The sequence below is a fragment of the Arachis ipaensis genome, chromosome B6, assembly GCF_059453495.1.
Source record: "Arachis ipaensis isolate K30076 ecotype BB chromosome B6, ASM5945349v1, whole genome shotgun sequence".
NCBI classification, from domain to species: Eukaryota; Viridiplantae; Streptophyta; class Magnoliopsida; order Fabales; family Fabaceae; genus Arachis; species Arachis ipaensis.
Genome location: NC_142441.1, coordinates 18,263,160 through 18,276,856, shown reverse-complemented (window position 1 = coordinate 18,276,856; position 13,697 = coordinate 18,263,160). Strand labels below are relative to the sequence as shown.

At 39.6% G+C, this 13,697-nt stretch overlaps 1 protein-coding gene and 1 pseudogene across 1 annotated transcript; both read left to right on the top strand.

The window, feature by feature from the left end:
- Positions 1-3,325: 3,325 nt before the first annotated feature.
- On the top strand, positions 3,326-5,662 carry LOC107646404 (uncharacterized). The gene is made up of 4 exons (XM_016350589.2): positions 3,326-3,659; positions 3,882-4,300; positions 4,523-4,729; positions 5,246-5,662. The coding sequence occupies exons 1-4, from the start codon at positions 3,326-3,328 to the stop codon at positions 5,660-5,662; spliced, it is 1,377 nt and encodes a 458-aa protein (XP_016206075.1).
- A 3,806-nt stretch (positions 5,663-9,468) lies between these two features.
- Positions 9,469-10,361, top strand: LOC148554762 (uncharacterized; annotated as a pseudogene).
- Positions 10,362-13,697: the final 3,336 nt, after the last annotated feature.

Here is a 13,697-nt window from a genome sequence, read left to right as displayed (position 1 = left end):
ACGTTTTGCAATTCCCCGGCAACGGCGCCATTTAGAACGAACTGATTTCTGTTTAGTAAAGAATTTTTATAGAAATATAATCGCGTTGATAGTATAGTTTCTAAACCAACAGAGAATCCTTTCGTACAAAAGTTTGGTTGTCACAAGTAACAAACCCCTAAATAAATTGATAACCGAAGTATTTAAACCTCGGGTCGTCTCTCAAGGAATTGCAGGGAAGTGTTCTTATTATTGGTTATAAGTCTTGTAAATTGGGGGTTTTTCAAATAAGGACAGGTAATTTAAATGACAAGAAAAATAAATTAATAATAATAAAATCTCTTGGCAAGGTATAAGAAATTGAAGTCCTATCCTAGTTATCCTTATCAGGTGTGATGAGAATTAGATTCTGCTCCCACTTAGTTAAGTCAAATGGACTAATTAATTTAATCCTCAGATCCTAGTCAACTCCTATGGAAAGACTAGAGTTATTGGAGTACAAATTAACCAGCAGAGAATTCCAATTTCAATCAACAGCTGAGTTGATAACTCAACTGTTACCAATTAATCAACCAAAGCCAAAGGAGAAGAAAATCTACTTGAATGAAAATGATTTGGATACATAAATTAAAGAAAGCAACCATAAGTCTGAAATACCTCAAATAATATTAAATAGAATATTCAAATCTTAACATGAAAAGGTTCATAAGCCAATTTAGGAACATTAACAAGTAAAAGCATTGGAATAAATAAAAGCAGAAAATAAATTAAAGGAACTTTGAACCTGTGATTGTAGAAGCAATCCTAAAATAAGAGAAATCCTAATCATAAATCCTAAGAGAGAGGAGAGAACCTCTCTCTCTAAAACTAAATCTAAAACCTAAAATTATGTATTATGAATGTTGTATTCATGAATGGATGCATTCCTTCTCTTTATAGCCTCTAATCTGTGTTTTCTGGGCTGAAAACTGGGCCAGAAACAGCCCATAAATCACTGGGGGCGAAATCTGCCACGCTGATTTTTGTCACTGCGACGCGTCCGCGTGGAGCACGCATTCGCGTCGTCTAGCTGTACGGCCACTATGAAAAATTATATATCAAATCGAAGCCCCGGATGTTAGCTTTCCAACGCAACTGAAACCGCATCATTTGGACCTCTGTAGCTCAAGTTATGACCGTTTTAGTGCAAGAGGGTCAGGCTGGACAACTTAGCAATTTCTTCAACTTCTTGTATTCCTTCCACTTTTGCATACTTCCTTTCCATTCTCTGAGTCATTTCTGCCCTATAATCTCTGAAATCACTTAATGCACATATCAAGACATCAAATGGTAATAAGAGAAGATTAATATTAGCAAATATAAGGCCAAAGAAGCATATTTTCAATCATAGCACAAAATCAGAAAAGGAAAACGTAAAACCATGCGAATCATATGAATAAGTGGGTAAGAACTTGATAAAAACCACTCAAATGAGCACAAGATAAACCATAAAATAGTGGTTTATAAAGGCCCTTCAAGCTCACACCAAAATACAACACGTATACCAGATTCAATACCAAGAGAGAAAACATCATCAAAGAGATTCTGAATAACAAAATTGTGAAGCCACCAGCCCGAGAAGGGAACTACCAAGACCAACGGTTCGTAGATAGAAGCAAGCACTGCGCCTTCCATCAGAAGTTCGGCCATACCACGAACGACTGCATCGTTGCAAAAGACCTGCTCGAAAGACTGGCACGCCAAGAGCTCTTAGACAAATATGTCAAAGCTCGGAAATCCAGAGGGGCAAACCTGGACAGGAACGAGCATAAACAAGCAGTGACAGATAAGAACAAAAAAGAACAGACAACTCCTGATCCACCAAGAGGAATCATCAGCCACATATCAGGAGGATACGCAGGCGGAGGTGAAACAAACTCGGCCAGAAAATGAAGCTATAGGGCGATGCTGGCAATCGAAGGAACAGTACAACCAAAGAAGGAGGAGGACCCAGACATCACAATATCCTTCAATCAATCAGACTTCAGATCAGCAAGCCCTAACCTCGACGACCCAGTAGTGATCTCCATACAGGTTGGAGAGCTGTTGGTAAGGAAAACACTGATAGACCCAGGTAGTAGCACTGATGTTTTGTTTTATTCTACCTTTAAAAAGATAAGGTTGTCAGAAAAACTAATACAGCCCTCCTCGGGAGATCTAATTGGGTTCTCTGGAGAGAGGGTCCCAATCATGGGACATATATGGCTAAGGACCACAATAGGAGAGATCCCTATGTCGAAGTCCATTGATATTTAGTATCTAATAGTAGACTGTTATAGCCCTTATAATATTATAATTGGGAGACCCGCCTTGAATATATTCAAAGCGATAGTGTCCACATTACACCTGCGTGTCAAGTTTCCAGTGCAGGAAAACAGGATAGCTACAGTGTACGCCGATCACCAAGAAGCTCGGCACTGCTACAATGCCAGTCTAAAGCAAGTCCAGACGAAGGAGATAGCTCGGCCCCAAGTCCAAGCCATACATAGCTCCGCCGAGACCACGATGTTAGTCGATCTCGACCCAAGAGAAGACCTCGGCGAGAGACCTCAACCAATGGACAACCTACACCAAATAACATTAACAGCAGATGAAAAACAATACACATACATTGGAGAAGCATTAGAAGGAAAAGAACGAGCAAGACTTATACACATACTGCGCCAGAACGCCGACCTATTCGCATGGACGCCGGACGACATGCCGGGAATAAGTCCAGAGGTCATCTGCCACAAATTAGCAATCGACAAAACAGTTCGACTAGTGGCACAGAAAAAAGAAACCTCGGAGAGGAGAAAAAACAAGCAGCACTTAAAGATACCAAGAAGCTTCTCAATGCAGGTTTCATCAGAGAAATCCGCTTCACCACATGGCTATCAAACGTGGTAATGGTAAGGAAAAGTTCAGGTAAATGGCGCATGTGCGTCGACTTTACAAATTTAAACAAAGCTTGCCCTAAAGATGCATATCCATTACCTTGCATTGATAAGTTAGTTGATAATGCTTCTGGTTTCAAAACCTTGAGTTTTATGGATGCATACTCTGGTTATAACCAGATTTTGATGCACCCAGAGGACCAAAGCAAAACAGCTTTTATAACAGAACATGGAAATTTTTGTTACAAGGTAATGCCTTTGGCTTAAAGAATGCAGGTGCGACATATCAAAGATTAATAGATAAAGTGTTCCAACAGCAGATAGGCCAGAATATGGAAGTTTATGTAGATGATATGGTAGCAAAAGCGCCTGCACAAGGGTCACACTATAATGACTTGGTAGAAGTTTTCAACTAACTCCGAGCATATAACATGAGGTTTAACCCTGACAAATGTGCTTTTGGAGTCCAAGGAGGGAAATTCCTTGGCTTCATACTAACCTCACGAGGTATAGAGGCCAACCCAGAGAAATGCAATGCAGTGCTGAGCATGACAAGCCAAAAGACAGTAAAAGAAGTCCAGCAATTAGCAGGGAGAATAGCCACCCTATCACGTTTCCTACCCGCAATGGCAAGCCGATCTTATCATTTCTTCCAGACATTCTCTAAGTGCAAGAAATTCACATGGACAGACGAATGTGAAAACTCCTTTACGAAACTCAAACAGCTCTTAGCATCACCTCCAATACTCCAGAGACCAGAGGCAGGTAAGCCGTTGTATTTGTATTTATCAGTATCTAACCATGCCATAAGCTCGGTCCTAGTGATGAAAATAGGAAAAAAGCAAAACCCAGTATACTTCATTAGTAAGGTATTACAACCAGCAGAAACAAGGTATCCGAAGATAGAACAGCTAGCGCTGGCACTAATCACCACTACGAGAAGACTGCGACATTACTTTCAAAGCTACACAATCATAATACGAACAGACCAACCATTAAGGCAGATATTAACCAGACCCGAGCTTGCCGGACAGTTAATAAAGTGGTCAATCGAACTCTCCGAGTTCGACATTCAGTACGAGTCGAGAAAAACTCTCAAGTCACAAGTACTTGCTGACTTCGTATCGGAAATGACTAATGAAACACAACACACAGTAGCCAATTGGAGTATACATGTAGATGGAGCATCAAACAAAGAAGGAAGCGGAGCTGGGGTATTGTTAAAAGAAGGAGAGAAAGTGATAGCCGAGCAATCACTAAAATTCCGCTTCAATGCAAGTAACAACCAAGCGGAGTATGAAGCTCTACTAGCAGGACTAAAGCTCGCCCAACAACTCAGGATACCTCAGATAACAGTTTACTGCGACTCATCACTGGTAGTACATCAAATCAAAGGCGAGTACCAGGTAAAAGATCCTTTGTTAGAGAAATATTAGCTCATAACAAAGGATCACATCTCAAAGTTTAGTAAATTTGATATTATTCATGTAAATCGAGAATAAAACACCAGAGCCGATGTGTTATCCAAGTTAGCCACAACAAGGCAGGCGAAAAACACACCGGCCCTGTCCCAACTAACATTCAACAAGCCGAGCTTTGAGCAGGAAACAATCTTAAGCATCATGCAGGTACCATATTGGAGAACACCTTTTCTCAATTACATCAACACAGGTGCCATACCAAATGAGGAGCCGAACTTGCCGCTCTTCCGAAGAAGAGCAAGTTTCTATACAGTACTCGGCAATACCCTGTACAGGCACGGACACTCCCAACCACTCCTCAAATGCATCAGCAATGAGGAAGCCGAAGATGTCATGGCAGAAATGCACGAAGGGGTTTGTGGAAACCACATCGGCGGCCGAGCATTGGCTGCAAAGATATTGCGAACATGATACTATTGGCCGACGATAAAAAGGGATTGCATTTCGAAAGTCAAGGCATGTGATAATTGTCAAAATCACGCCACCCTCTCAGAGATCCCGGCCGAGGAGCTCCACACCATAGAGGTAAGCTAGCCTTTCGATAGGTGGGGATTGGATATCCTCGGACCTTTTCCGAAAGCGCCAGACCAGGTAAAGTTTCTTTTAGTATCAATAGACTATTTCTCTAAGTGGATAGAAGCACAACCACTAGCACATATAACAGCAGAGAAAGTGCGATCTTTCTTATGGAAAAACATTATATGTAGATACCGTATCCCAAGAGAGATAATCTTGGATAACGGGAGACAATTTACGGACCATAAACTCGCTGTCTTTCTAACAAATTTTAACATTAAACATCATTTCAGCTCAGTCGAGCACCCGCAAACCAACGGACAAGTTGAATCAGCTAACAGAATCATCTTGTAGGGATTAAAGAAAAAGCTCGGCGAGGCTAAAGGAGAGTGGGCCGACCTCATTCCAGAAATCCTATGGAGCTACAATACCAGCATTCAATCTGCTACAGGAGAAACTCCTTTCAAGCTGGTATATGGTGCAGCAGCACTGATCCCAGTAGAGGTCAGCGTCCCGACATTAAGGGCCGAACTTTATAATCAAATGAACAACTTGCAAGCTCGAGCAGCCGAGCTGGATCTTATGGAAGAAGAAAGAGACATCTCAGCCATAAAGCAACCAGCCAGGAAGCAGATCATAGAGCGAAGACACAACAAAAGGGTAGTTCATAGGTCCTTCAATAAAGGAGACCTCGTACTCAGACGAACAGAAGAAGCTCGGAAACCTCCAGCACATGGCAAATTAGCAGCAAATTGGGAGGGACCTTTCTGAGTTCTCCAGAATCTCGGAAAGGGGGCTTACAAGCTAGAAACTCTTAAAGGAGATCAACTTTCAGGAACATGGAATGTCTCCTTACTAAGGGAATATCAATCATGACACATGCTGTAAATTCACGAATGATGGTACTCTTTTTCCCCTTCAAAGGTTTTTTCCCAAAATACATGGGTTTTACTCGGAGAGGGTTTTAACGAGACCGGATGCCACAAATCATTATACAGATATCACTTACATTGCAAGCAAAATATTTATGTTATCATAGCAGTTAGCACATATTTCGGTCAACAACAATCACAATTATCCGAGCTTCATACTCGGAAACTACAAAATGTATGCCGAGCATAGTACTCGGAAAAATCCAAACAACAAAATCAAATCAAGTTTCTACAACAAAGTCATAAGGGCTATACTAAAGCTACCGCCCTCCCTATTAATAACCTCATCATCCAAAAAAATGGTCGTTGACGACCATCTTCAATACGTAAACACCATTACAAAACAAAACATTACTACTATCATAACCTTGCCAAAATATTATATTTTTTAAAAGGCTAAACAGTCACCATTAAACCGAGCTCCATACTCGGAAACCAGAAAAATCACAACCGAGAACAATACTCGGAATTATCCAAAAATAAACAAGTTAAGTACAAGTTCTAAAGACCAAAGTACCATATACAAAGCTTACAAAATAAAGCATAAACAAAGGCCTAATCTGCCTTATCACCAATGCTGGACTCCTCACTATCACTTCCAGCAGCAACCTCGTCATCCACAAGCTGACCATTCACGACCACCTTCATAACATCAAGCCTCGACGGATTAGCTTCCGGGTAAAGCACCTTGACCTGAGAAACGGCACGCTCAAAACTTGAGCAAAAGCCTCGTAGATTCCACTTTCTAATTCTTTGATCCGAGCAGAAAGCTAGTCATTCTCAGAACCCATAACCTTCAGCTTTTCAGAAGATGTCTTGTGCAGTTTTCTCTCATCAACCAATTCCAGCTCTTTTTTCTCCACGGAAGAAGAGAGCTCAGCAATCTTTTTTTCCTTTTCCTGGATGATGCCAGACAACTCCTCAACACAGGAAGCCTCCTTCTCTTTCTGGACCAAAGCAAGCTCCTGTGCCCTACCAATGGCCACGATACGAGCACCAATCACCTACAAAAAGAAAAACAATCAATGGGCAACATCAACAGAAAACTATATACAGCATTACAACAAAAATCTGTACCTAAAGAAATCGGCTAACACTAGCTCGGCCAACTTCGTCAATCATCTTTATGTCATCCGGGAAACAGCAAAGTTCATCAGCCATGGTACTAAAAGGATACAGCTTTGCCTACAGAGATTTAGCATGTTCATTTTCATCATATCCATGGAGCCTTTTCTACGATTCATATGCAGACTCAACCATCTACAGTATCATGGACGACTCCCCTTTACCTTCTAAGACCTCGGCAAGGCTACCTTGAACTTGTCCTCTCTTCCTCTTATGTTTCTGCCCAGGACCATATTGAACCAAAGCAGTAGGACCCTTCCTAACATTAGAAGAAACCTCTTTCACCTTTCCTCGGGTACACTCCTAACCTTTACAAACATGGATTTGAAGTCCTTAAACGAGGACTTATATAGACCAAATATAGCCCGACGGGGATAATTGCTAAGGTTTACACACAAGCCCCTATTCACCCCTTTCGCTTGAAATAATGAGAAAAACAGCCTGAGAGACGGCGGACGGTCTAACAGTTCCATTAATACCTCGAACGCCCGAACAAAATCCCAAGAGTTAGGGTGAAGCTGGGTTGGGGCACAATTCAACCAATACAAAACCCCACACTCAAACTCGGTAAAGGAAAGTCTCACACCCAGCTCAGTGAACAGACAGCTATACATGTAGAAGAAGGACCAATCATCTAGTCGGTCACAGACCCGGTCACCCCTCCCACAAGGTAATAACTCTATCCTAATATTACTACCATTTATGACCCAAATATTCGACCCCAACAACCTCACCGACTCCTCATCATCAAATTGAGACACACGCTCTTTTACCCTAGCATCAACCCAATCACATGGGTCACCCATATTACAGTTCTCCATCAAGGGCAAGAAAAGAAAAAGCAAGAAAACAAAGAAGAAAGGCAGGAAGAATCAACACTGACCTTGCTTACTCATTTTCAGACAGGGAGAGAAAATAAACTTTTTTCCAAAACCCAGCAGTTTGAAAGAAAAGAGGTATAGCAAAAGATAACTCCTATAAAGCAAAACGGTTACCAAACCTTTGCATTTACTCCAGATTGTCAAAAAAGAGAAATGCATTAAAACCACTACTAAATCCAACGGACAGGGGTGCCTAGAAAAATAGGACAGTTTCACATCAATCATGTCATGATGGCGCGCAGAACGAAGCCACTACTACAAAAATGTTTTGAATTCTGCACAGAACCAAGCCGAGCTTGGGGGCTATAAGGAACATACACGGCAATAACTCAGCGACCGAGGATTGCGGTATCCCTGGTTTGAAAGCTCGCCTTAGTCCTGTCTAAACCAAGGTAAGCTTGGGGGCTATGATATGTCACCACTATCCTCGGTCGTCCGGAAAGCTCGGCACGTTAACAGATAAGATCGACCTCGCTCATTCGAAAATAAGAAACGTGCTTAACAAACCTAATCACCAAAACAGAATACCACAACCAACATACGAACTCAGACTTATCCACAGTAAACGGGTAAAACAGCTTCTATAAAGCCGAACTAATATACTCGGCTAAGGATCAGGTTCCATTCTCAGTCTTCTATTCTTTACTTAACTGATTTACTAAAGATCATTATTGACTTGAGCGTCAGAGTATCTTTTGTAGGTATTCCCGCCGCTGTGTTCGATCCAGGCCGACGTATAGCTCTTCCTCTCCGACAGTCACCTGCTCGAAATTGCTAAAAATCGGCCACCCCAGTACCAGGACGAATCAGCTTGTAACTTAGAGAGGCACCGCCAGTACGTGCAGAAACAATTTGGTGTATTTTGGAAAGATGAATAATTTAAGCTGAACAACCTTATAACAAAACAAATGCATATTCGGACGTAATAGAAAATTTGATCAAAATAACTAAGTGATATTAGATATAAAAAAAGGACAAATAAGTTCTTGAACTTTTCATTCGTAGATATTTTACTCTTTTAAGATTAAAAAATACAAAACGATCCCTGACCATTCAAAACGCCTGACATATGGGTCCTTCCATTCAACGTGTTTGGCCAAACGTTACAGATTTAGATTAGGTGGCGCTTATGTGGTGTGGAGTGTTTGTACGTGCTGCCAAGATATTGTTAACGGGACTAACGTGATCCGTTATACAAAGTTATGGGACATGTTGGTTCTTATATATGCACTAAAACGACGTTTCGAAAAACATTGTTCAACGCTTCATATCAGATATGCAAAAGATGCCTATATCAGTCATAGACAATTACAGGAAGTCCTAACACTGACGTTTTTCCTTTAAAAAATACAACGCTTCATCTTTGGTGTTCTTTGAAGCAGTTCCAGTAAAGTTTCGTTGTTGTAGCTGCGTTCACCGTGGAGAGTAGTAAGTACATTGTTGAAACTTGTTGTTCTTCTGCCTTTTATTTGTAGTTATACATGTCCTAGGATGGAATTTATATAGGGAGTGTAAGTGAGGGTAGTGGCTAATTAGTTGTGTGGGGTTAGTGAGGTTTAGGGTAATATTTAGGGAGGTTTTGGATCGTTGTTAATAATGTATGGTTTTGTGTTGTGTTGTGCATTGAAAAATATGGCAGATGGATGATGTATTTGGTGTTTCTGTATTCTATCATGGGACTACTTTTCAAAGACACCTACCCATAGTTAGTCTATCTTCATGGTCAAGTTAAGAGATTTCCACTCATGGACTTAAATTTTGTCAATTTTAGAGATTTGATAACGCTGTTCAAAGGACTGGGATATCAATCATATAAGGAGACTTACTGGTATGATTTGAAATACAAGGATATAGAGTTAGGATTGCATGTACTAAGGGAGATGCAAGGATCAACCAAATGTGACAGGCTAAGTTGAGGAACAAAGACACTGATGAGTTTTATATTTTTTTTATTATCCTGTTGATGATTCTGAGATCGCATATGGTGCTTGTGAGAAAAATGATAAGGTTGAGGAAGAAGTGGATCCAAATGAGTTAGAAATGTTGGATGACTCATTTACTGATCATGATAGTGATGATAGTACAAAAGATGAGTTGTATAAACCACTACCTCTTAGTTATGAAAGTGAAAGTGAGAGTAGTAAAGATGATGATGGGGGTAGTAGTGTTAGGACTGTCAAAGGAAAGAGGAAACAAGTATCTTCATCGTTGAGGAAACACATTGAATCCCAGGAAAAGCAAAAAAAAAAAAAGCCACACGTGTCTAAAAGGTAGAGAATTAAAGCAAGAAGAGTGAGCTCAATTGGAAAAGGTTCGTCAAAGATGAATGGGCCTACTAAATAGCCCAACACAAGTGGGCCTACAAGACAACCCAATAGAGCTAGGTCTGCCAGGGAGTCCAATATAAGGCCATTAATTACAGAGTATATTAGTGGTGTAGACACAGAAGATGAGGAGATTGTGTATGAGTATGAATATGAGGATCTGCATACCCCTATTTCATCAGAAGATGAAGGAAACAAACAACATTAGCCTGAGTTTGATGAACAGTATGGTTTCGGAGAAGGAAGATTTGAGCTTGGCACAAGATTTGCTACAATTAAGAGGTTTAAGAAGGTTGTGAAGGATTTGTTTATTGTTGAGGGGAGGGAGTTAGTCTGGATAAAATATGACAAAGAAAAGGTTAGAGTTGACTGCAAGGGTGAGAATTTTCCTTGGATTTTCCATTTCTCCTATAATAAACAACTGCAGTGCTTCCAAGTGAAAACATATAGGAATGAGCATATATGTGCAAGATACCTAGGAAGCAATACAGCTGACCAACACTGGATCAGCAAGAAGGTGGAGAAAAGGATGACCATCCATCCCCACATGACAACACATGAAGTTATTGATTTTTTAAGAGAAGAGTTTGATCTTGCTGTACACCTTAAAATGGTTTATAGAGCTGTAAGAAAAGCAAAAGACAGGATTATAGAAACGAGATGGAACAATATGAGAAGCTGATGGACTACTTGATGGAGATACATAGAAGCAATATAAGATCTACTACCTTGCTAGATGTTATTCTCATGCCACAGTCACCCCCTACCTTTGACAAAATGTATATATGTTTCGATGCCTGCAAGTTTGGATTTAAGAGTGAATACAAACTCTTGATTTATTTGAATGGAGCATTTTTCAAGACCTATCATGGAGGTCAATTACTCTCTGCTATGGCATAGAATGCTAACAATCAGTTTTATGTGATTGTCTTTGCGGTGGCAAGATCTGAATCGAATGAGTCATGAACGTGGTTTCTTACCTTTTTACAAGAGGATATTGGAGATGTACAACATTATGATTGAAATTTTATGTCCGACCAGCAAAAGGTTAGTACCTCAGTTTCTGACTTTCTGTAGTTAATTTCATTTAGTTCATGAAATTTGATCATGCCACTTTCTGATTCAATTAATCGAATGAATAACTTGTAAGGGTCTATTCCATGCATTGAAAGACATAATGCCGAATGCACATATTCAGAATTGTGTCATACACATGTGGAAGAATTTTATCAACCGATTCAAGACTTGTACATTAAGAAAATTGTGTAGAATTGTGCAAGGTGTACCACTGTCCCTGAGTTCAAGGCAACCATGGATAAGCTGAAGGAAGTTAATAAGGATGTCCAGTCATAGCTGATGAAATTTGATCCTGCAACATGGGTGAGAGCCTATTTCAATGTGAAAATTGTCAAGTACAGGTGTAAACCTATTTCTCACAATGTGCGAAAAATTGCGATGCTATCTCATGAAGCCTATGGTTCAACACAAGAGACTGATAGAGTGCCATCATAAAAAGCTTACACTAGTTCAAGAAAAGAGGTTGAATCGACTTGTCAAACCAAGCAACAAATAGACTACAGAGTGGATTGGTGATAACGAGCCCAAACATTTTGAGGTCACCTACAAGGGCTCTAAATTGGACGTGGATCTGATCAAGCATACATGCACTTGTAATAGGTGACAACTTACTGATCAGTGTGGATTTATATTTTCTTCGTTATTGTTATTATTATCACTGTAAATTATATTTTGGTGTTATCCTTACTTGAATTGTCTTTACTTTATTGTTGGTATTATCATTATTTGAAATTGTATTTGGTGTTATCCTTACATGAATTGTTTTTACTTTGTTGTTAGGGTTTTTGTGAAAAATGAATGCCGTGTACTCATGCCGTAGCTGCAATTAGGAAAAGACATGATAACTTTGAAGATTACTTGCATCCATAGTTATGCATGGAATCTCCGAAGAAGACTTATGAACATTTCATCCAACCAGTAACCAGTGAAGAGTTCTGGACAAGGACTGATCAAACTAGGCCTACGCCAACCAACCATTAAGAGACCAATTGGTCGTCTAAAGGTCCATAATAAGCAAAAAGACCTAGTAGAGACTGTAATTGAAGGTAAAAAATTGAAGAGGAGTTTTTATGGGACATGTAGCAAGTGTGGTCAGAGGGAACACAACTATAAAACATGCAAGGGTGTGCCATCGAACCCAAATTAAAAACCAAAGATGAAGAAACCAATGAATAATAACAATAAAAGCCTTTCACTTGTGGTTTTACTACTCTTACGATTAGCCCCCATGCAGAGGAACTTGACAACTTGAAGGTTGTTTCTATCCCCCTAATAACAAATTAAAGGATTTAGTTATCTGTTTTCACATTTCTAAGGGACCAAGTTATATTTTTTAACTTTACTTGAGGACTTTAGTGTCTCCCTTCATTCATGACATCAACATAGTATTTCAGGGTGAAGAACAAAATGCAGCTAAGGCAACCAACCAGAACCATTCTGATCAGAACCCCACTGGCCAGCCTTCTATTGGGGTAAATCATAAAAAGTGCATATCTATTTGAGAAATTATGTAGAACTTATCTTGAACTTACTGATTGAATATCTCAAGCAACTACATATCCATTTACATGCTATCACAACTCCAAATGTGACCCAACAACAACCTGCTCCAAAAGCCTCATTTGTACTTGTTTCTGCAGTTCCTACAAGGAAAGGCTAAGTACCATTTAAGCCTCCAGCCCAAGTTTCAGCAAGGCCAACCAACAGTACTTTGAGACCAAAACAACCAATTAGGAAAAATGCTATTGACAAACAACAACATGTTTCAGCACCACAGCAATCAAATGCAAGAGTTAGTAGAGGATCATCTGAGGAGACTTTGTCTGCAACAAGCACTGAAACTCAAAGGATGTTTAAGTTCATTCCCACCCCAGGAGTTAACAATTCCAAGAAATGATGTAATTATTTTAGGAAATCAGTTGTAGTTGATGTGAAACTTGAGATTAAGCCTTTTTTTTTTGTGCGTTATGCATTCTAGTATCTTTTTGGCAAAGTTTTAGTGTTCAGGTGGTGACCAACTATGTTATGTTATGTTATTTTGTTAGGATTGTAATCCTTCAAACTTATCATATCTTATGGTTCAATATTTCATGAACCAAATTATTTAATAAATTTCACATAGATAGATCATCAACAAGATATTATATATAGCTATTTAAACACATGATATTACAGCATAAAATATTATCATTTATCAAAGGATAAAAACTACATTCTGTCAACTCCAGTCATAGTTCATCACAACAACAATGCACAAATTCTTTGGTTATCTATTTTTGAACACTTAATTACAACAACAGGAACACAAATTACAAACAAACACACAAGAATTAACCACCAACAGATTAGTTTTTTTCTTCCTCTCTAGATAAGCAAGCTTCCTCTCCAACTTAACCAGTCTCTATTCTACTTTATTGTTGCACAAGTACTGCTCCATGTCGTCAACCTCATTGTCACAAATTAACTT

What these genes read in the sequence shown, in the direction of transcription:
- LOC107646404 (XM_016350589.2), top strand. Translation starts at nt 3,326, where the DNA reads ATGAGGTTTAACCCTGACAAATGTGCTTTTGGAGTCCAAGGAGGGAAA. An exon ending in ACTCCAGAGACCAGAGGCAG is followed by an intron (nt 3,660 to 3,881) that starts GTAAGCCGTTGT and finishes TAATACGAACAG; the next exon opens with ACCAACCATTAAGGCAGATA. An exon ending in AAATCAAAGGCGAGTACCAG is followed by an intron (nt 4,301 to 4,522) that starts GTAAAAGATCCT and finishes AGCATCATGCAG; the next exon opens with GTACCATATTGGAGAACACC.